The sequence below is a fragment of the Passer domesticus genome, chromosome 3 (genome assembly GCF_036417665.1).
Source record: "Passer domesticus isolate bPasDom1 chromosome 3, bPasDom1.hap1, whole genome shotgun sequence".
NCBI lineage: Eukaryota > Metazoa > Chordata > Aves > Passeriformes > Passeridae > Passer > Passer domesticus.
This window is the reverse complement of record NC_087476.1, coordinates 64,014,487-64,037,720: the sequence shown is the minus strand read 5'-3', so window position 1 is coordinate 64,037,720 and position 23,234 is coordinate 64,014,487. Positions and strand designations below refer to the sequence as shown.

Sequence of the window (23,234 nt, the reverse complement as noted above, 5' to 3'; positions counted from 1 at the left end):
GGAGTATAACAAAGTCACATTGTAAAAGCACTTAAAGGTACTTTCTGGATTGGAGCTGTGTGATGAAATATGCCAGCTTTCTTTAGAGGGTAAAAGTGCTTCACAGAATTGTGAATTATCTTTGGATGCTGTATGCAAGCATGATCTTTCTGAAACTGATACAGCCCTTCTATAATGTTATTTGAATACCAATTTTAATTGCATTTTTCCCTCTCATTTTCTAAAATTTTCCTTAGGGAGAAGTGTCTCCTTCCTCTTCAACTGGCTCTGGAATCAAAGAGCATGAAGCTGGCCCAACAGGCTCTAGCAGGGATGCAGGTATGACTTTAGAGTGGGAGTGTGTTCGTGGGCAGTGGGTGTCAAGAAAATCTAGGCTTTTCTTTTGAAAAATATGACAGAAAAAGCCTCTGTCCTTGGGTGAACCTAACAACGTTTACATTTCTATTCAGAAGTTAGGATGCAAAGTAAAGGGTGGTGATTTTGAAGAAGCTAAAAATGTTTTGCAGATAGGTTGGGAGGTCCTGGATTTTAACATTGAAATGTAAATGTACTCTTCCTTGTGGGCCCTGTGCTGCTGCCAGAAAAGTTTGCCACTGATAAGCATCTGAGAAATTAGGCTGGGACTTGCTCTTTTCTTTGATTAGAAAAGAGGACAGCAGTGCTTGGAAGATAGAAAGATTAATAAAGGATCTGGGAGCTGTGTTCTTTATGTGTGGGCACTTCTCTGGGTTTTTTGTACACTGAAAGCAGTAGAAACAGCATCTGATTTAGAAGTCTGTGAAATTGCAAAAGAAAACAGCAATGCAGCACAAGAAACAAAAAAAACTCTCCTGGGTTTGATAGTATAAAAACTAAAGGAGTTTACTGTTCTTTTAACTGGACAAATGAGTACAAGTCAGTAAATACTTATTACTAGGGGGAAGCTAGTTGTGGAAAAGGCTGGGACACTGCTGGGGTGTAAGATCCATTTTCCAAAAAGAATGTTTTCCTTTGGAGGGCCAGAAAGAAGTTGTTCTGGGAATATAAGGATGTAAGTGGATCATTCAAATTCACTTTTTCCACCGTAAGAGGTGTCAGACATTTGGTTAGAGAGTTCCCCATATTGGGGCACAGTGCGGTTGTAAACGGGAAGGGCTGTTAAGATAACAAAGGGACTGGAGCATCTCTCTTGTGAGGAAAGGCTGAGAGCTGGGATTGTTCAGACTGGAAACAAGGTGCCTCCAAGGCTGGAGACACCACAACCTCTCTGGATAACCTGTGCTTGATCACTCTTACTGTAAATTTTTTTCCTGGTGTTGAGAGGAATCTTTCTGTGTTTCAGTTTGTGCCCAGAACTTCTTGTCTTTTCAGTGGGCACCACTGAAAAGTTTCTGTCTGTTCTTTTTGCACTCTTCAGATATTTATATGTAGTGGTGAGATCTTCCCTGAGTCTTCTCTCTCCAGTCTGAACAGCCCCAGCTCTCAGCCTTTCCTCATAAGAGAGATGCTCTAGTTCCCTCGTCATCTTAGCACTGTACTCCAACAGCTCCATATCTCCCATCCTGAACTAAACATTCTTCTTTGTATAGAAAACCCCATTATTGTCTTTGCAGATTGAGTTAAATCTCATCAGGCTGTACAGTGCTAAAACTTGATATTCTGGTATGTGGGAAATGCTGTAAAACATTCTGAGTTAAACCCTGACTGGCAGTTCAGCTTTACCCACTCACTCATTCCCTCTCAGAGGTATGGGAGGGTAAAAGTGTAAAAAGGTAAAAGTGAGGAAAACTGTGGGCTAAGACAAAGTTTAATAGCAAAAGCAAAGCTGCATGTGCAAATAAAAGAGTATGTGGAATTCGTTCACCACTTCCCATGGAGCAGCAAGTGTTCAGCCATCTCTAGGAAAGCAGGGCTCCATCATGGGTAACTGTTATGTTGGAAGACAAATACTTCAACTCTGAACGTCTGTGTCCCCTCTTTCTTTGCCCAGCTGTTGTTGCTGAGCACAGTGTCATATGGTTTGGGATATCCCAGTGGTCACGTTGGGCTCAGCTGTCCCAGCTGTGTCCCCTACCAAACTCTTCTGCACCCCCAGCCTACTTGCTGGGGAACCAGTCTGAGAAACAGGCAGCCTTGAGGCTGTGTAAGCTCCGCTCAGCAATAGCAAAACGTGGGTGTTATCAGTGGTGTTTTAGTCACATATCCAAAACACAGCACTCTTGGAGCTCCTATGAAGAATTAACACTATCTGAGCCAAAACCAGTACAAGCATAGGAAATAATAAGTAGGAATGAACCAGTGAAATGTGCTGCAATGTTGAAGCTGAGGATGAGCATCAGTACAAAAGTGATGCAGAATATACAGAGGGAGTGGGCTGCTCAAAGTCTCTCTCTACTAGGACAGAGCAAGGTTGTGTTCCTGGGATCTTAGACAAGCTAGTTTTGCTCTGTTGTGGGATCTTCTGAGGAAATAGGAGCTGGGAAAAGACTTGTGTAGATACATCTCTTTTCAGGATGCCTGCCACTAATAGGAGACACCCATAAAGATGGTTATAGACTATATGGAAGAGGCATATCTAGTAGAACTCTGAGGAAATAGTGCCATTGACGATGTCAGGAGATAGTTTCTGAGATACTTGGCAAAGTAAATCTGATCAGTCTAAAATATTCAGTCTGAGGCTCAGTCAGTCTGTATTGAATTCAGTTCAACCAGCGCAATGTCAGGACACGGAATTTTGGTATCACCTCAGCTTGGGTTGGTTTCTATGTGTGTTTGTGCTAGTCACTTGTTAACTGTGCTCTTTGTCTGAGGACTTGATTGTATCCATTAGTGGTCAAATTCTGTATGACACAAAAACACATCTTACCAGGGATCAAAACTGCCACCTCCACGGCACTTGTGCTCTATTGGAGTAATTGGGACAGTAGGTGACTGTCTCCTGTTGGGCAGGAGATCTGATAGCACTAGTTCAATGCCAGGATGCTAGCCTGAGTGGGGTTTTTTATGTCTTGTTGTTATTTTGATGATCTGGGGGGCTCCAGTCCAGGTTCCAGTCTCTCCCAGCTTCTAAAATACTAAGAGGTTTTGCTAAGGACATTGTTTGAAGTGATATCTGTTACTGATGGCACTGGGGATGTGGGATGGGCAAAGACGATACTGGAATGGCAACTGATATGACACAGATCTCCCAGTTTTGCTGTTTTTCTTGTATTTTATATTGTTGAATTAATTTGAAAATTTTAGACAGAAAGCCTAACCACCCTAGTACCAAGCCCTAATAGGTTTAGGTGCAGTACTTTGCAGAGGCAGTATTTGTCTCAACATGTACATTGCCATTTTCTCTCTGCAGAAGCTGCTGTCTGATGAGAGGTTTGTATCCGTGGAAACAGACTCAGATGAGAAACAGTTGCTTAATCAGATGCTGAATGCTGTCAAAGTGACTCCTTCACTCAATGAAGACCTGCAAGTTGAAGTGATGAAGGTTAGTGTTTCACACACGTCAGTGCTTGCAGCAGAGGCTGCACGACTGAATGCTGGGGTTAGCAAATAAATTAGCTGTTGCCTTGAAAATCTTCATTTTAGGACAGTGTTTGATTCCCTTTTCCTACTGGCAGATGTCAGTTGTTTTCATTTTTTTTTGTGTTTCCTTGGATTAAATAGGAGATAGTTTACATTAAGATTCAGAATACTGGTGGTTCCAGTTTTAGCAAACTTAAGCAGCACAATCAGTTTCCTCCATGGGAAGGCACAGACAAAGGACTTGTAGTTCTGGAAGTTTGTTATTGAGCTTTAGTGGTCATGAGGTGGGCTGTGCACACTTGTAATTTTGTATTGTGTGTGCATAGGTGCTGTGTAATTTGTTAGCTGTATTTTCTCTTTGTAAAATGCTAATGATTAAGCATGATTTGTTTAGGCATCAAAATGTCCCTGGACCAGTGCATAAGGGAGATTATTGTTTTGTATACTCTGACAGAACTTCCATTTCTAGGAATACTCCAGCACGCTCCTGTGTGCATGCTAGGAAGCTCAGCTGCCAGGAGGTAATGTTTTGGGGGGAAGGTGAGACCAAAATTCCTTGCCCTGTTATCATGTTGGTTGTATGACTTAGAAGTCACTTTTCTATATCAGTATTGGCAATACCTGTATGATTTGTACAGAGCAAGGTGATGGTAGACAGTTTTCAGATGTTAGGGTGTAAACTTTGTGCTGCAGGGTTTATTATGCTATAGCTGACCATTGGTGAAACCATTTTGGAACACACCTGGTGGTCTTTTTTGCATGTTCATTATACCTAGTACTGATTGATGTATTTGGATCTATTCCTCGATCATCCTTTATTTCTAAGTGCATAGATTGGTTATTTTGTTTCTGTGTGACACCATGGGCCTAATGAATGTATGCTATCCACTCAGAAACTGCTCTGTACGATCTGTACTCTTAACCACTGGAGGTGGAATATGCACTCTGTGTCAGAAGGTGCAGAGGGGTGAACCTAGCAGCAAAAAAGGGAGTAGTATTCGTGTGGACTGGTGCCTGTTTTATGGGAGGAAGCTTCTGCTTAACTGATGACACCCTGTTCGGCATTCCTGACCCCTTACACCTCCTTCCTGCCCCTTTTGTCTCTACGGAGGGAAAGGGGAAGAGTTAAGTACTTGCCCTACTGAACCAACAGGATCTTCTTGGAATGCAGTAATTTTTTGCAAGTCGCTTTTTTTACATTCTTGAGTGTTACAGATTCAGAATCTGCATGCACAGTTTCTTTGAAAGCCTGAATGTACATCTGCGAGGCAAAGCCCACACACTAAGAATGTGAACACTGTATTTTTCTACAGTTCTGAGTAAATATCATCTCAAGTTGTCTTGACATGTGAGAAGCAAATATAATTTCAAACCATCAAACCACAAAAAACCCAAGCCAAAACATTGTATTTATGTATGCTTTTTTTTTAAATTAGAAAAACATGTTCAGTTCCAGTTTAAGTGCAAAAGAGAAAAGAGAACATTGCCTTAATTTCAGTGAGTGAAATTTTGATCTGCACATCCTGAGCAAAATGTGTGTATGGTAAAAATCGGGCTACAACTTCAACTTCCCATTCTGAGAGCAAAGCAAAATTCTATTTTGATTTAAATATTTCAAGAGACCAGAGGGCCAAAACATATTGTAATCAGGACAGTTATTAGATCTGAGCCTTGCCTGATAGTCAAATCAAGCAGACATCTCTTCAGATTGTAACGTGAAGGTTACAAATGCCATTGCAACACTTGAAAATGTTGTTAGCTAACCCAGGCCTGATGAATGGCTAAAGCCTTTAGAGGGGAAGGAGAGGGATTTCAGCATCTGGTTTCAGCAATGTGTTTATGTCCTTGGAGCTGCTAAAATGTGTCCTCCAGACAGCTTATGATTGTACATTAGACTGTGTTATTCCATCTAGAGGAGATAAAATACATCTTTATCTAGTGCAGATAGACACTCCTGAGTGTGAGCAGGTTTGTGTGAAACTGTGTCAGCTGTGGTGTCAGCCTGGTTCTTTGTGACTCACTGCACAGTTGCACCAGTCTCACAGGTATTAAGAATGCAACCATCAAAGATTACACACAAGCTTTTAGTCATGCAAAATCAGTGTGAAAGTAGACATGCAGGAGTGCAGAATTCACTGTAAGTTGCTGGTGTGTAAGCTCCTAAATAATTTAAATGTGTTTGGGGTTTTTTTTCAAAGTCCTATCCAAAATATGTCCTGCTGTTCCCAGTAAGAGTATACCAGAAATTCACACTTCCCATACTTTCAAAAAAAAAGTCCTGGATATTTATGTTAATGGTTTGTTGTTGACATCTAATTAGCTGAGGAGGGCATTCTGTAAAGATGCTTTTTACATTCAGATGTCTGCATGTTGGAATTGGCAGTGAAAGGAAAGAGGTGCAAGGGCAGTTAGTTGCCTTGACTCACACACTTTTAGAGCATGGCCAGTATTGTGAAGGGCCATCCTTAAACAGGAATGGTATGAGTAGCTGTAATGGTTGCTGTAAATAAATGGAGAAGAGTGCTAGCTGGATCTCTTCTGGAACTGAAAAAAAGCAAACAGGTGGGGCCTCTGTTTTAAAAATGGAAGGACATTGACTAATTTATGGCTAGGTACCAAATCCTCCTGATTTTTAAGGGTGAGAGTCATGGAAGGCTCTGCAGGTTGCCAGATTGGAGAATCACAAAACCAACACTCTGATAGCATTCAGGCTTGAAGGCCAGGGCTGGGGATTGTGACTCCTGAGTGCATCCTGGGCAGCCAGGGAAGATTTAAACTGCCCAAATGCAACTGTCAGGATGAACTTAAAGCCTTCCCCTCTTATGTTATCTCTCTCCTCTGTGCTAGGTGAGGTACCTCTTACCTTTGCATAAACTTGGATTGACTCTCTGCTTCCTCTGAATATCTGTTGGGGAATGTGCCTTTCTCTTTAGAAAGGTTTTTCATGTAGTCATTATATGGGGAAATTCCTCCCTTGAATTTCCAGAACAGAAGTGATACTCTGAAGTCCTTGTTTATTTTTCTTGGAGAACACCCCTGTAATTGCTAATCACTAGGTAATTCTTATGCCAACAGCACTTTTATGCCCAAAAAAGGCTGTGATCTTTTCAGTGAGGCAGGGGGAAAGGCTGTGGTTTCTCTTTGACATGAATGGGCACAAATAACAAACACAGGTGTACTAACTGGCTTTGATTTCCCACATATCAAAGCAAGCTGTCTGGGTATATAAATTTTATATTCAGACATGTATGCTATTTAACTGCTAAGCCAAATATTTCTTTAGAATATCTCAATTACTACCAGTCTGTGTATTCTCTGTATCTCTGACATATTTTATGGTAGAGATTTATTAGTATTTTCACACCAGGGACTAAAGTGAGGTTATTTAGGTGCTTTAATTTATATTAAAAGATACTGAGATAATTCAGGAAGTCTGACTGGAGACAATAGTGTATCTGACACAAGGCCACTTTAGTATTCATCTTTGTTGTTGTCATCTTTGTTGCCATAAGAATGAAAAGCCTTCTAGCATGTATGTTACCAGTTTGTGGTTTACTATGCTCAACTGGCTGTATTAGTGGAAAGGAAAAATCACACAATCATACAGGACCTTGCTGATGATTTTGTTATACATCAATAACTTCAGTTTCAAATGGAATAATTAAATATTTATCGTTTTATATTTTCTTTAGAATATTCATGTGGGAAGGAAGAGATATATTGATTGCTAATCAAATGCAATGTTTTATCAGTGAGATACCAAAGTGACTCACTGCTCTATTTCTACAGCTGCAGATGCATAGAAAAAATCAGGGGGACAGTAATTTAGCACTTTCCTTGGATGAACATGACCATGCAGTGGTGCTGGCACAGAAGTGGGAAAAATTTTGTTGTGTGACGCAGTGCCATGTTATAAATTGAGTGAAATGAAAGGGTGTCTCTCACATTGAAGGGTGGGGACATTTTGTTGTTTGTTAAGCACTAGACAAACAAGCTGTAGATACTCTGCAGCAGAAAGGGGACGTGTTCTGGACTGAAGATTAATACTCGCTTTTGAGTTCAGTTGTGGAGTCAGGGGATCCTGATTTTTTCCTCTCCCTGGCTTGATGCTTTTAAATTCTGGCTTTAAGTGTTTTTAAAATGGCTGAAGTACTTCTACTTTGTGCAGTTAGACCTTTGCTTGGAGGAATACATACAGTATTGACAAAAGCACGGTCAGGTATTGTCAGATCAGCAGTGGAAAAGGACATGGGGAATCTAATCTATAGCTGAACCTCTGGATTGCAGTCACTTCAAACCTCATCAATTCTGTGATTTTTATGTTCTCTGTTTGAGTTTTTGGTAATTTTTCATTACTAGCCCTGACTCATAAAGTGCTGTCCCGCCGGGAAAGACTACAATTAGGCTTTGAATGTAACTGTGGCACCAAGGAGCTGAAGCCAAATATTGAGGAAGTGGGAAGTATGGAAGGAATCCTAAACAGCAGAGACACTTGGATATTTTCCTTCTTTTTTTCTTTTTCCTTACTTCTCATGCATGTTATGGTCACTTTCATTTATGAGTTGACCACCTTTTTAATAATGCAGTACTTATATCTGACTGTGATAACATTATTCTTAGATAACAACAAAAAATATTTAATGAAGAGTTCCAAATCACTAGATGAGTCCTCACACAGAAACAATTCTTCGGACAAACCAGATACACTCTAGAAATACATTCTCCAGATAAACCAGATACACTGTAATATAATAGGTACTGAGATAAGAAAGTTGCTCTTAGGACAAAGGTGTAATTTATCGTGTAAGATTTCCCTTTCTACTGCATCCTTTTGTTTTCTTCAGTCACAGAGACAGCCTTGTCACTTGTAATTCAGTGCATTTCAGTCCAGTGTGTGTCCAGATTTCCTGGGAAATTGCAGGACAGAGATTTTCAAGCAAGAAAAGGAATAATGACCTCTTGTGAAAGGAACTCAGTTTTTCGATTTGATGTTTTTCCAAATACTTGTTCTTTATTTCACTGTTCTAATTAATGGTTATATGCTGGGCATGTTATGAATATATACTGTGTTTCTGCCAGTGAAGATTCCAAGCTTTATTTCTTACTACATCTGAGAAGACTTCTCACGGTTGAGTTGCAGCTACCTCACTTGTGGTGGTTTTTGAATAGACTTGAGGATTGCTTTGAAACCAAAAAATAATCTTCCAAAGTTGATCTAAAGGGAAGACTCTTCTAGTTCCCATCATTTACCTATTGTCTATGGCAAACAGCAGCTTCATTTAAGAAAGACTAGTTTATTCCCAGTGACTCCAACTTGCATTTGTTTGTGGATTAGGTGTATTTCTTGCAGATGGGCAAATTCTTTAGGATTTTTCTTCTGTAGGCTTTCAGTGAGGAGTCAGCCAGAAGTCTATTTTGTCTGTGAATGAGGTTTAATGAACCCTTGCTAAATCTGCTGTGTCAAGGCAATCTTTTCTCTTTGTCTTTTCACTGATCCATTAATACAGCATTTGGGAGCTTTCCAGTAATAATGGTAGACAGCTCTCTTTGTGATTTCAGTTTTCATTTTGGATATATTTGGAACTGAAATCTGACTTAGAGTTCTGTGGTAAAACTTAGTTTGTGTAAGGATAGACTGTCTTTAGGTTGGGTATTAGCAACTGTTCTTCCCAAGATTGCTACCATAATGCTTTAAAGGTGCAAAGTGATGCTTTGAGAGCTAAGACTCATCTCCTAGTTTTATTAATTTATATCTGTAATAACTAATTAAATTGATAGGACTCCAGTTACGTGGTCAAATTGTCACTTGAGAAGGTCATTATTGAAAGTCTACAAGGAGTCTGAGAAAGTTTAATGACAATTTTTTTTGCCTTAGTTTTCAGTTTTTAAAACAGTGATAGCTGACCTGTTTTAGGGTCTGTACAACCACGTTGTTACAGGTTCAGGGAGGTAGTCCTGATCTGTTGCAAATATTGAATGAAACTGAACTGTGCTTGACCAACCAAGCAAAACTTACAGTTAATTATTTGAGAAAACTTGTCAGGAACTTTGTTGCTGCTTGAGCACGTCTTTGGCCCTCCAAGACAGAGAACAATTTGAAAAATTACTCCAACTCCAAAATGTTGACACAACACAACTGTACAATCCAAGTCTCTTTGCATGATGATATTCTAAACAATTTTCTTGAATATTAATAAATGATATCTTCTTATCGTTTTAAGGTTAATGTTTATGAAATATATTTTTCCAAATACAATGTGGTTATGCTTAGTTGAATATAATTTACAACTTTTCTGCTTTGTCTTGAACTGGAAAATCAAATGGAGGTGTGTTAGCATCTGCTCTGTTAAAGAGGGGATTCTGTAAAGACTTGCACAGTATCATGCAAATAATTTTTTTTTTTTTTTAAGATCAGTCCTGCTGAGAAATGCTATCTAGAGTTCTTAGTGCTTAGCCTTTTCATAAGTTATATTTTTGCAATGTAGGCCAATTACAAATCCAGACCCTCTTGGGTTTGCTTGTCTCATTTTACTTCTTTCTGGTTATTTTTGAAAGTCATTTTATTCATGGCTTAGTTATAAGTAACCAGGTTAATTCCAATGGATTGAATGACCTTGTGGACTACAAGATAAGCTCATCCTTTCCTGAGTTAATTAGAACTATAGTAAATGCCTAGTACTGTGATTAAAGAATTCCCCTGGTTCTTAGGCACCTGGTCATTGTAGCCAAAACCAGGCTTGAATTAAATAGCAGAGCTTTCTCCTTAAGGAATCCAAAAAAATGGTAATGGTAATGGCCTGAATGTGGCCAAATAGATGCTGGAGGATAACTGCCTAAACCACTCAGTAGTGAATGCAGTATCTCTATAATGAAACCTTGTTCCTCACTACCATTCTGGGCTTGAATTCTACCCCTGAACAACCTCTGTGGGTTTCATCAGATGTATAATTCCAAAAGCTAAGCCAAGTGTTGGTCAGCTTAAAAGTTGCAGGATATAAAAGTTGGCTTAGTTTCTTTCCTGAAGAAATTCTAGTGCAAAAATTTTAACTGTCTCAGAGTTGTGAGGTTATGAAGGTGTTTTCAGATAGAGAACATGCTCATTCTGTCACATTGGAACTGTCACATTTGGTGTGGCATAATCAAAATCGTTGGCATCAACCAAAAAGCAGCAAGTCCCTAGCTCTGTAAAGTGTAATTTCACACCTATCAAGTGTGGAAGTGCAAGTTCTTATAGACTTTTTTTAGTCTGACACATATACCAAGAACCTGGAATTCACTTAACCATTACAAAAATGAATTGCAAAGACATTATATGATCAGAACCCCAAATACAGAAACCCTTTAGCTTTGACTTATAGCCTTTTAGTCTTTTGCCAGCTGCCAGACATTAATGCTTACTGGTGGTGACAGTGGCAAGTTCTGCCAACCACAGTGGCCACACAACAGTGGCATGAAAGGGTCACTTGCCATAGCTTTTTCATGCAGTTGTACCCGTACTGCAGGTGTGCCCCAGCTGTGCACAGATGCACCCAGTTTAGACCTTCTTGCTTGTGAGCATCCCATGATTAGGGCCACTGCTGCCATAGCTGTTAGCACCACCTGGTCCTGGGGGCAGCTGAGGGGAGAACTTGTGTCCCAATAAGCTGTTCTGTCACTGCCAGCCAGCTCCTTGGGTCCTCTCCCCTGGAGCTTCTCATGTCTCATGTAAGAGAGGAAAAAGATAGAGAAACTGTATGTGACATGGCAGTTGGTGATGCAACCACAAAACCAGGTTATCTGGCTTTTTAACATCACTTTCCTGGATGAAGGTCAGGTTATGGTCTGGGATAGGGTAAAATCCTCTGGCAGGCCAGACAGCCTGTGGGACACCACTTCCTAGGTTGTCTTGAGGCTAACTTCTTGCCAATTAATCTAGTGACTTGAAACAGTAATATTAAATCAGCTGTTGTAAAGTACATTGCCATGCCAAACATTTCCCTGTTACAGTTTTGCATTATCTGAGAGCAAGGGAGTTCTCTTATCTCTCCCCTGTCCAAAAAATTCTCTCGTTGTCAAGAATATAAATGTCAGCATTTTCTGCCCAGGGGAGACACCAGTTCTTTTTTTCCTTGACAGCTCTAGCTCTACTTACATCCATGTGTTGACATCCTTTTGAATCATTTTAGTAATTGGTGCATGAAGCTTCCATTTTTATTTGAGAACTCTTTAAACTGTTTGTTGGTGTTTTCCAGTTAGGTATTTCTCCTTTTTCACTTTTTGTTTTACTCAGATTTGCACAGTATAATTTGTAAAGTAATGCAGTATACCTGAATAAGTCGTAACCTGTAAAGGAGGAAATGTCATACTAGTACTGCTGTTCAGCCTTTTTCTTTATTTTTCCCTGTCTTTAATTGTTAAAATTCTAAAGATAAAACCCCCTGTCAGAATGTTGACAAACACTGTTAAGTATCTATTAAACTTTGAATAATTTATTTCCCTTCTATGACTGTACTACATAAGCAGAAGTTTCACTTGGTTTCATGCCACCATAAATAGTGTACAGCAGCAGTTCTGTTTTAATCCAGTGAACTAAATGGGCATTTTCTTCTCGGAGCACTCAGCATGTCATTGCTAATGATGTGTGAGGTTCTCATGTACCAGATATAGTCCTTATGTCTGAAGCCCTGGTGCATTCATAGTGCTGAGCAGCATTTATGGGTTTACTAATTCATAGCAGACACACTCCTCTCTCTCCATGATTAAAATCTGCTGTTTGGTACAGTGACACATGGTGACACAGTGTAAATGACTTCATTAATGTGCTTTGTTTCTCTTGCCCTTGTTTTCCTTCAAGGCCAAAGAGTGCGACATGAGCAGGTTACCAGTTATTCTGACAAATAGGGGGACACCTCCTGTCCAAACTACTTTGCAGAAATACTGGATGACTTTAAATGTCAGACTAGTGAATGAGGTAAAGTGCTTCCTACCAGGGATTTCCTCCGAGGGGCAGGATGTGAGAATCACCTGACACACATTGCATCCAAGTTTACTAGCCTGCAAATAAAGTAAGTCAGGAAAGACTTCTTTTACAAATCCCACAAAGGGATTATAGGTGGTTGCAGAATAGTTTTCTTTGTGAGTTGTAAAGTTTTGAACCTTTTCTCTCTTTTTTGCTTGCTTTCCTACACACTGTGCTTATTTCATGTGCCTCCACCATAAGCCCTTCAATGTGAAAATTGCTTTGTGCTACAGATATGTACTAGGCACTTAAGGGACTTGGCTAGCACTGCTAGGCAGCCTTGCAATCTAAAAACGTTCCCACTGTTTTCCTCTTCAAGAGATCACAGAATGGTTTGGGTTGAAAGGAACATTAAAGTTCATCTAGTTCCAATGCCCCTGCCATGTACAGGGACATCTTCCACTAGACCAGGTTGTTCAAATCCCCATCCGACCATTAAAGTGTGGAATCACACAGAATCACAGAACGGGTAAGGTTGTAAAGGACCACAGTGGTCATCTGGTCCAATCTCCCTGCTCAAGAAGGGTCATCCTAGTGCACATGGCACAGGATGGGTAGACATTGTGATGTCAGTTTAATGACATTGAGCTTCATTTTGTTTCCTGTACATTTTGTTTCAATTGACATATCAGAAGCAGAGTTTTTTGGTTTTGTTTCTACTTATTGTGAAAACTACCCATGTGCATGCTCTTATACTACATTTGGGACTGTATCCTGGGACTCCAGGGAGTAGGAATTATATTTCTTGTTCCATGATGGTCAGAGCTTCAACAGTTACTAAAATAAATACTTTCATTATGAATAAACCATTTATAGAAATGTGATGTCTTTGGGCATTTGCAAGATAATGCATGCCAATTAAAAATCCTGGAAGCTGTGTAACTTTGAAACTATCTCTACAGTCATATAAGTTCCTTCTTTAAAAAAAAAAAAAGAAAGAAAAAACAAAATGTGGTTTAGAGTCCATACCAATCAGTAAAAGCTGATTTTCAATTTTGTTTTTTACTGGAATTGCTTTCTAGTTATTAGGAACTGCTTTGTAGTTGTTTTTGCTTTCCATACCAGTGCTTGCAAAAATATGTTATTGCCCAAGAAAGCCTCTATCTTTCTTTTCTTTATGTTTTTTTTTAAATACAGATTGCTTGAGTTAGTATCATGAATAGTTAAGCAGTCTGTGGGGGTATCCTGTCTGGAGACTCAGTGTTTTCAGTGGATTGGAATTATTAAGTTTGGTTTTGTTTGGTTGGTTTTAAGTCCCATTTTTCATCCAGTAATTTAAGAGAGGAGCCTGCTGTCTTCCTGTTTGTTCCACATAAAAGGGAAAACATGCAAGTTAAGTGTTTGGATCGTTGCCATGACTGTAAATGAGCCCTGCAGCGGTGCTGATGGAAATCATAGCTGAGAGCAGTCTTATGTATTGGTCAGAGATGTGTTTCAGAACTTACAAATTATTTGTGAGGGAATGTGGTAGCAGTGGAGTAAGCTGAGAATATACTGGCTGATAACTTGTGCTTCTGTCATTTGATTCCATCAGATCGTATGCCCTTTCTCTATCTAGTGGGTTCCCAGATCTTACTTTTTACAAAGAACAGCAGTCAAAACGTAGCAGTCTTTTTGCTGAAATTCTCTTTTGCTTCATAGCAAAGTTTTGATCATCACTTCCTTACTGAGCTTGATCTCTGATGTGTATATCATTCACATGTTGCATGCAGGTTTTTGGCATTTGTGACAGAAAGGAATATATATATGTGAGTGTATATATACATATGCACTGACTTTTCACAATTCAGCTCTATAAAAGATGGTAATTAAAAAATAAAAATGAAAAGGAGGGAAGAACGAGATTTTGAAGAGCAAAGGCTTAAAAGAATGCTTGAACTGGTGTGTCCTTCCATGCATTGTAGTGTATTGGCATCCAGGTTTTGATCTGTGGAAAACATTAGATAGTAACACATTCTACAAAGCCAGGATGGGACAAGAGAGCAGAAAATCACATGAAGTAAATAAGGTTTTACAAGTAGGGAAAATCAGGACACACAAACCACTGAATAGGATTAGTAATGGATGTCCATCGTGGTTCTTAGTGTGATAAGAAGAGATTTGTCAGTGGGAGGTAACACTTGTCTCTCCGTGTTTAGGAACTGTGTTCTACACCTGTGTTTTACACAGCAGTGTCTGGAGGATACAAATCAGTTTTTCCTTGAGTACTGAATATATATTTTAGCCAGCTGCTGAGCTCTCACAGCTGTTAGAAATGTCAATAAAATTTCAGTGTAATTAATAGTTGAGAAAGTGAGGCCCCACAGCTGACTGTGAGGCTGGCCAATAGTTAAGAATATAGTTAGTGCTAAACAAAATTGTTTGGCTTCAGAGTTTTAAATTTTTCACATATGGACTGAGCAGCAGATGGAAATAACAGCCCTTATAACTTATGTATTTATTAGACATATGAGACAGAGTTTTTATTTACCTTCCTGTTGTTCTATAGAATTTGTTCTGGGGACAGGAAGAAAGGTACCACAGTTCCTTTTCACTGGCACTTGTGCATGCACCAGTAAATGTTATGGATTGCAGAGAAATTTGTGGAGTTCCTGTCAAGAAATACAAAGTACAGCATTCTTAATTGTTTGTAGTTAGAATTAGCTTGCTTTCTCTGGCAAGTTCAGGTGCTGTGTAGCTTGTATCTCTCCTTGTAGTATTGAGGTGGCTGTATAACACTTTTAAGAAATTCCATTTTGTCAATTTCAAAGAAAAGAGAAACCATGAAGAAGGAATTTGGCTCATAAACTTTGCTCCAAAGATAAATGCTAAATATCTAAAGAAGACTTTCTAGTGCAGGACTAGTGTAATTCATAAAAGCAGTGTGCCCTTTTCTGTTGTCACTACCTCTAGTATTTATCCACATTATTCAGCTTCTATTTATGAAGGACTGAGAGTCAAATCAAGATATCATATACAGAAAAGTGTAAAATTGCCATTACACAATGGTTTACTTGGAACACTTTTTCTAGTAAAATCATCTTTTGTAAGAACAGGATCAAGCGCCTTATTGGTATTTTATATACAAAACAAAAATACAAACAAACAAACAAACAAACAGAAAACCCTACAACCTTAGAGTAAGGTCTGACATCCTGTAGTGAAATACAGGTTTTCTGCTAAGAAAAACACTTGTAAAGGTGCAGTGCATTTCAGTGTATCATAACTTTTCAGTATGACTCTCAAAATGCTAAACAATTTATTTATGTCCTTCTTCAGGAAAATGTTGCACTCACCTCTGGACAGACTCTTCTGTACTTTGCTTCTAGTTGACAGCCATTAATGTTGACTTATCTGATGTCCCAGACTTCCTTGTGAAGCAGATTACAGTAGTTCTGAGTAGGGCTGAGAAGCTGTTGGGACCAATACATTAGTGTTAATGTGATTTGATGTTTGCTGGTAGAGTTATCCCAAGAAACCCATACTATTTCAGAACAAGCCAAACATAAATTCTGGTACTGGAGGGATTTTATGCTTTGAAGGAGAGAGAACAGTAGCTGAGACTCTGTCTTCTGTAAAGCAGAAGAGATTGGAAAGGAAGGCAGGAAAGAAGGAAGACATCTCCATACACAGAAGGCATCACACCACAGCACCTCTCACCACATTTCCTCACTGACCCATTTACCCTAGTTGGTCTTTTAGTGTCTTATACTTCCTGCTGAATTCAGGACAGAACAAGCCTCCCTTCATGAACTGGGGCTTATGGATTGTTTTTTAGCTGCTCATTGTCAAGTGACTGTAATACATTTAGTGGAAGTATCCTGTGCTGGGAAATCCTCAGGCAGTAATTAATGGCTTGTTTCACATAATACTGATCTGTCTGTGCCACTTAAGTAATAACTTGCATTGTATGCATTTTTCCTTCCTCTTTTGTTATATTGAGAGAAATTAATGGAAGGACTTATTATAAATCATGCAAACCTTGTGGTTAAAATATGAATAGGGGTCCAAGGCCAGAGTTGATCACTGGATTGTCTTCCTTTTGGTGGTCATGTGTAGGAGACAGCAATAAGTAACCCACTGGGTGGTGCCTCTGGGGGCAACAGATGCAGCTTCTCAGAAGGATCTCCTCTATCCCAATAACACATGGTGCTAAGAAGTTTCTGATGCTGTTTCTCAAAGTTGGAAGGAGTTGTGGCTAGGAGCACATGCGTGGGAATGAGAGTCAATAATGGCTGAAAGTTAATTTTTTTAATTTCCTCTCTTTTGGTGCAAGGTCTTGCTCTGTATAACATATACCTCCACCTTCGAGCTGAATGGGAGTTCGGTGTTGAAGATTGCTGAGGTAAGTGCCTCTTTTATACCACAGCTTGTGTTACTTACCCTTTCCCCACTACCTAGAGTGTGTCTTCCATATGTATCCTGAAACTGAGCCAGTCTAAAGCACATCTACCATCATTAGGACTGGTATTACCTTATGCCTAGTGTGAAGAAATAGTTGCAAGTTGGGCACGTTTGGGCCTGCATGGGAAGGCAGTGTTGGAAGTTGACTGATAATTGTACATTATAGCAGTGCACATTTACTACTTCTCATATTTATTTTGCTTTTTGCAATAGAAAATTTTTTTTAGTTCTTCATAAAACAGCACTGTGCTGATTTCCTACTGGTTGCAACTCTAACACTAATGAGGTTTCCTCAAGACAAGTTTATAAGCCATAGTGTGCCATGTTAGCATAAGTACCTCAATGTTCCTCTTTCTTGACACATCCAAGTAAATTATTTATAATGCCCCTTGCTCCATTGGGTTGTTAGTAACTCTACTCCCTTTATTCCATTAGATTTTAGTCTGAATTAAATTGTAAAGGAGCTTTGGTTGTAGAAAAACATACTTGCAGGCATATTACCTGAGCCTTTGTAGGTGAGTGATATTTTTAGTAGTGTGTTGCAAGCTATGGGCTGTTTGTTCAGCTTAGAGAAGATGCACAGGAACACTTAATCTTCCTGTGCAGCACACACTGCTGTGTGCAGAATCTATTATAAAATTACATTGTTAACATGGTATGGGCAGAGCTATTATCCATGAAGGAATGTAAATGTTACTTACATGTCCTACACTCCCAAGTGTCTGTAGACATTTAGAGATATGTTACTTCTCAGTTTTTGTTATTTGGGGTGGGATTTTTTTGTAAAAACAAAAATCCCATGTGAAAATAGCTTACTTTAGCTGGAAGTTACAGTATTTTCTGAGTTCAAGAATAAAACTGGCCTTATCTTATCAGAAGCTTAGAAAGGAGCTGTAGGGATAACAGGGAACCAAAGAAAATTACCTCCATTTTGTAAAAGAAAAAAGGGTTTTAAAAGGCAAGGATACAACATAAATAGTTCATATATATTACATATACCAGATGAAAAAGATAGTAATCATTCTAGATTAGCACAGCTTAGATTTTGGTTTCTCTTGTGCTAGGTGAGACCATAAGGCGTGGCTATTTTTGGAGGTCTTTGTAAGCCCCATCTGTAGATACTGCAGCATGGATGAACTGAATTGCTACTTAAAGCAAGCCACAATTTTTAAATTTTTACTAAACCCTCTTTTTGTCAGTGTCACACACTGAAAAAAAAATACAGATTATTTCCCCTACTGCAATTTTTCGCACATTTCTCACAGACTTCCTAACATGCGAGGCAAAAGCTGATGAATTCAGCTTAGTGCATCTCTTGGCTGTAGGTAAAGAGCTTGAGATTAAGCAAAGTGCTTGCTGGCAAAAGCATTTAATGACTTTGAACCCTTCAGCTTTCAGTCTTTAAGAGCACTACCTGAGACTGGGGGGAAATGGTCAATCAGTCATGGTCTATGTGGTATAAACTGTAGAAATAATCAGAAATAATATTTTCTGTTTTCTCTTTAAACAGGGTTGTTATTCATCAAAAGCATTCTGAAAATTGGCAGTTATCTTTCACAGATTGATGTGAAACTCTGCTGGTTTTGGTAGTTGCACATCACTTTTATTCTCAGAAGGCCAATCTGGTTTTTAAAAAGCTTTGCTAGTGTACTGATACAAATTAGGACAATACTAGTTCTTTTCTTTTATGGTGAACAAGACTCTAATGCATGGTGAGATGTGCAGGCAAAGCAAGCAAAACTCATTTCCTTCAATGAATTGGAACAAGCAGTAATACAGAGTGTACTTGCCTCTATTTGGAGTGTTGGGGGGTACAGTTATTTTCTCCACACTTCTTGAGAAAATACTGCCTCAGGTTTCTCTAAATAGCCTAGGTCTTTCTAAATAGCAAATCCTACCAGGCACATACATGTTTCCACAAGTTCCTCCTGTCCAGGCTTTAGGTAAGGCAAAGACTTTAACAGCTGGCATCACTATGGCTTTGTATCTGAACTATCCAATGTATAAGCAATAGGAAATAGAAAATAATTTCTCAGTTCAGCATTTGATTAACCTTCTAATATGCTCTAAGAGAAAGGTGGCAAAAAGGAGCTTCCTGTTCCAGTGCCCATGCTATTTAACATTTCTTTCCAAGTCAGTCCCTCAGTTTTCCTTGCCTGCACCCTGTAGCAAGTAGAACCACTGCAGGATTAGAAAGGTGCTGCCTTCATTACTGCTGGAACTCCCTGAGGACTCTCTCTGACAAACAAAGCTACAGTCTGGCCATTTTGCATTGCCTGATTGTTTGCAATTCATGTGTACGAAAAAATGGCACTTGAAATCATTCTGCACCTTATCAGCTTCAAATTAAGGAAGCATCCAATTTGAAGATTACTATAATTTGTGCCCTAACTGTTAATAGTATTGAAAATAGATTAGTGGTATTAAAAATAGATTAAATCTTGCCCTGTGCACCTTCCCATGCTTGCCTAGACACCTGCAAGAAAATTTAGTTGATGCTGTTGCTTGTTTTTATGTGTGTGTTTGTTGCTCCAGTGTGCCTTCTGGAGGTTTATTTTGTGTAACTCTCTTGTGTTTCATTAGCTAACCCTTCTGTGTTTTGCTCTTAGTTGTGTTTTGCATGCCATAGAGCTGGAAGTCCCCGAGTGCATGAAATGATCAAAATGTCCATTGCACACCTCTTTGGAGCCCTGAGCTCTTGCACTTTTACTGCTGCTTCTTCATCAGTGGCTTTTCAAAAGGTACCTTGCCCGGCCATTTAGAACACAGGCCTTCTGTAAGATTGCAACTCAAGTATTGTTTGCTTAATAGCTTTCGTGGGGAGGGGAGAGAAGGAGGTATCAAACATGCTCTTTCCAGATAGTCAGCCTACCTCTAAGAATGGTACTTCATTATTTAATTCAGGTACTCTAGAAGAAGGCTTACAGTTCAAAAAGAATTATCTCAGCAGCACTGGAATGGTTTGGCCTCTGTGAAGGGCTGTGCTTTAACAGGGTTATTTTGTCCACTGGGGTTCAAGGGATAGCTGAATGATGGGCAGAATTGGTCCAGGCCAATTTACAAGAACATCTTCATCACTGACTTATTGACAGCTTGGTTTCATTTCAATAAAAGTTAGAAACAATCAAGAGTCTTGTTTGTGTACTTATGTCAGTACTGATCAGGCTATATAAACAGATCACTTTAATTTTTCCCCTCTTAAAAACTCATCCTCATTAGGGAACAGTAAAAATGACTTTGCATTATATAATATCCTTCTCATTCAAAAATACACCAGATGCATTTCTGTATACTCCTTATGCATATAATTTATACTACATATTTATATTTTTAAGAATATTTTTAATAATTTTTCGCAGCTAGTTCCATTTCTATTTACAGTTCTTGCTTGCTATATATATCTAAACAATGGCAGAATAAAACCACTAAAACTGAAAAATATAAATGTATGTGAACAGACATTTACTTTTATTTTTTGGTTGCTTGGTTTGGACTTGGGGGATTCTTGTGGTCATTGTGAATGATAAAGCTTAGTGCAGGACAAAGGGCCAAAACTGCTTCTTTGAGAAGACTGTGTTGTACAGTTCTGTCACAAACCTGCTCAGCTACATCAAGACTTTTATCTACTTAGTAGTTACTGTGCAGTGTGCTTACACTGTTTACTCCAGTCACAGCAGGTCTTACAGAGACCCAGCACCTCCCGCAAAGCATCTGATGAAGGATAGAAACTGCTCCTTGCAGTGTGCTGTCCCCAGGATCCTAGCTGTGTAACACTTGAGCAGCCATTTGTGCAACATCACCTGGGGCACAAGTCCAGCATGACTCTGGGCACAGCACATTGTCAGAGATCTGCCAGCAGCTGGGTGTGGAGTTGGAAACTGGATGATCCATCAGTGTTCTTATATTGCTGCTCTGGTTCCCATGGGATCTCTGAGAAGAGGAGCCCTCTGCTGGATTGCCAGTTATTAAAAAGCAATTGTTTGTGTTGTTTATGGTGAGGTGCTATTGTATTTTCTCTGTTGAGAAAGGCCTTAAAGGCTTTCAGATGTGTTATGGTATGTAATGATTACCGTACAGTAAGTGACAAATACCTGTACATCAGAAGCAACAAGCTTGAAGAATTGGAGGGTATTTACATTGCAGACGTAGACTTGCAGCGAGGTAGTTACAATAAGTATCAAGAGATGAATAATCAAAGCAGCATTCAATGAGTTCTGTACAAAGTGAGACAAGTACCCAAATCACTTGGATTTGACAAGAGACTTTGTCAGTTTTGCCCTACCATTCCTGCAGCTGTGTGACTCATGAGTTACTTGGCTTTCCAACCAAGACTGCTAAAAATTTCTAATGCGCTAATAAAGCAATAAGAAATAGTTAGGAAGGCTGACTATCTGCATGTGAGAGACCTTGGTATCTTCCTAAAAAAGTGTTCCTGGTAAGTGGGAGTTGATCTCTTTGTGCTGCTGTCTTGTTTCCTCATCAGGTTTGCATTGAGACATATGTATCTAGCTGTCACCAGCGGAGCATTAACACCGCTGTGCGGGCAACCCTCAGCCAAATGTTGAGTGACTTGACTTTACAGTTACGACAAAAGCAGGAAAACATGGTGAGCCTTCTGGCATCAACAAATGGTTCCATGTCCATGGCTGCATAGCATTTTGTTCTCATTCATTTGAATGCCTTATGGCTTTTATTTGACACTTCCTCAATTAATCCTGTTTAAAAGCCTTTTTGGGCTCTGACTATGCCTCCTCAGAGCTCTCACATTGTCAGCTCTAGTTGGCTGGTTTGTTTGTTTTTTTCTGTGCATTAAACAGAAGAAACTTTGTCCTGATGTCAGGCTGCCTCCGCCTTTTCCATTCTTTTATTTTGTTTCCTTGTTTTTCTAAGGTGTATTGAAATCCTCCTGCCAAAACTTTTTGCATGACAAATATTTACGTAGCGAAAACAGATTCTCAACGAAGGAAACTGTAGTTGAGATTTTTCTTCTACTTTTTTAATAGAAAATCATTTTAACTTATGAAATTATTTTTCTCTGTTAGCAAAAAAAAAAAATTATTTCATTATTAAAATCCATGAGAGCTGTTTGAATGACATCCCAGCACATTTTCAACTGCAGATGTTCTGGGTACATGTGGAATTACATTGGCTTCTTATATTGTTTGTACTGTTTTGTATAATACCATGTTGTCAAAGAAGTACTATTTGTAAAAGTCAGTTTCTATTTATCAGGAAAATTTAAGAACTGTAGTTGTACAGATTGTTTTCCTTACATCTGTTTTGGGTTAAGATGATCGTGTCTATTTTGGATTAGTAGACTAGATTGATTTATTATTTTTGCAGTTGCTCAGCAGGATGAAAACAGTTTAAGTAAACTTGTCTCCTGTTGGTGCTAAGTAGGTTCATTTTACTAGCCAAAGCATTTACCAGAAAAAACTCCAAACAAACAGACAGAAACATTTTGGGTCTGCAATTTCAATTTTGTTAGTTATTTTCTTAGCTGAGGAGTAGATAAAAGCATATGAGAAGTGCATTTAGTTCCTGACATTTTGTTATTGATGCTTGAGAGAGTTTGGGTTGACCCTGTTGTGCACGATAGGAAGAATCCTGTACCACAGCTGAACCAAATCATGTATGAGGTCATTTCCATTTCCTGGCTGCCATAAATTCTGTTGGTTAACATTGACATTGTCAATGTTCTAAACTCTCTATTACTCAACCGATTTTGGTTTCTAAGTAGTTTGTGAAATCTAAACTACGCTTTTCTCTCAGTTATTTTCAATGCAATTTATATGCCTAATTATTACTGAGTTGTTCTAGGTGTAGGAAATTCCTTAAGGACTTACAAAACTTTCACCTAAATGAGATACAATTTCCTTTAATCTAAATGGCTGTTAAAACAGATCTTAAGGAATTTTAAATATATTTTGCAAAAAGTTCACTTAAAAACCCTAACAAAAAGCCCAAAACAGATAGAGGACATGAATTTAAGCAAGTTCTGCTGTTAAAGTATTGCTTCTATTGCTTCCTCTGCCCCTTGTACCAATTACACCACCTTTGTCTTTCCTCAACAGATAGTTGAAAACCCTGACACCTTGCAGAAATTCAAGAGTCAAGGTATTTGTGATACTTTCTTAGTGACTCCTTCCAGTCCAGCTTTTTTATTCTCAACTTTCTTTTTATCACCACAGTGCTGTTTGTCATGGGAGTTGCACCCTCAGGATTTTCTAACTTCTCTATAGTTTGGTACTTTCTTGGTTACTTGTGATAAGAACTGAGATTGCCCTGTTAGCTCCTGATATTTCCAGTTGTGTCTTCATTTGGACCATGGTGACAGCATTGCACTCAACATAGT

The 23,234-nt window shown here is 39.0% G+C and overlaps 1 protein-coding gene across 10 annotated transcripts in view; it reads left to right on the top strand.

Annotated features, from left to right (window-relative positions):
* The window catches only part of ARFGEF3 (ARFGEF family member 3), a 96,879-nt gene that overhangs the window by 13,249 nt on the left and 60,396 nt on the right, over positions 1-23,234 (top strand). For 7 of the 10 annotated variants that reach the window (XR_010358780.1, XR_010358781.1, XR_010358782.1 and 4 more), the window contains exons 3-8: positions 237-318; positions 3,329-3,460; positions 16,752-16,820; positions 19,489-19,620; positions 21,363-21,485; positions 22,954-22,996. Coding sequence is in view for 7 of the 10 variants with exons in the window: in XM_064413553.1 (XP_064269623.1) it covers positions 237-318; positions 3,329-3,460; positions 16,752-16,820; positions 19,489-19,620; positions 21,363-21,485; positions 22,954-22,996 (581 nt within the window). In the remaining 3 variants the exon portion in view is untranslated. The remainder of the gene's footprint in view (positions 1-236; positions 319-3,328; positions 3,461-16,751; positions 16,821-19,488; positions 19,621-21,362; positions 21,486-22,953; positions 22,997-23,234) is intronic. The other 3 variants (XM_064413557.1, XM_064413558.1, XM_064413556.1) reach the window with 2 other exon arrangements.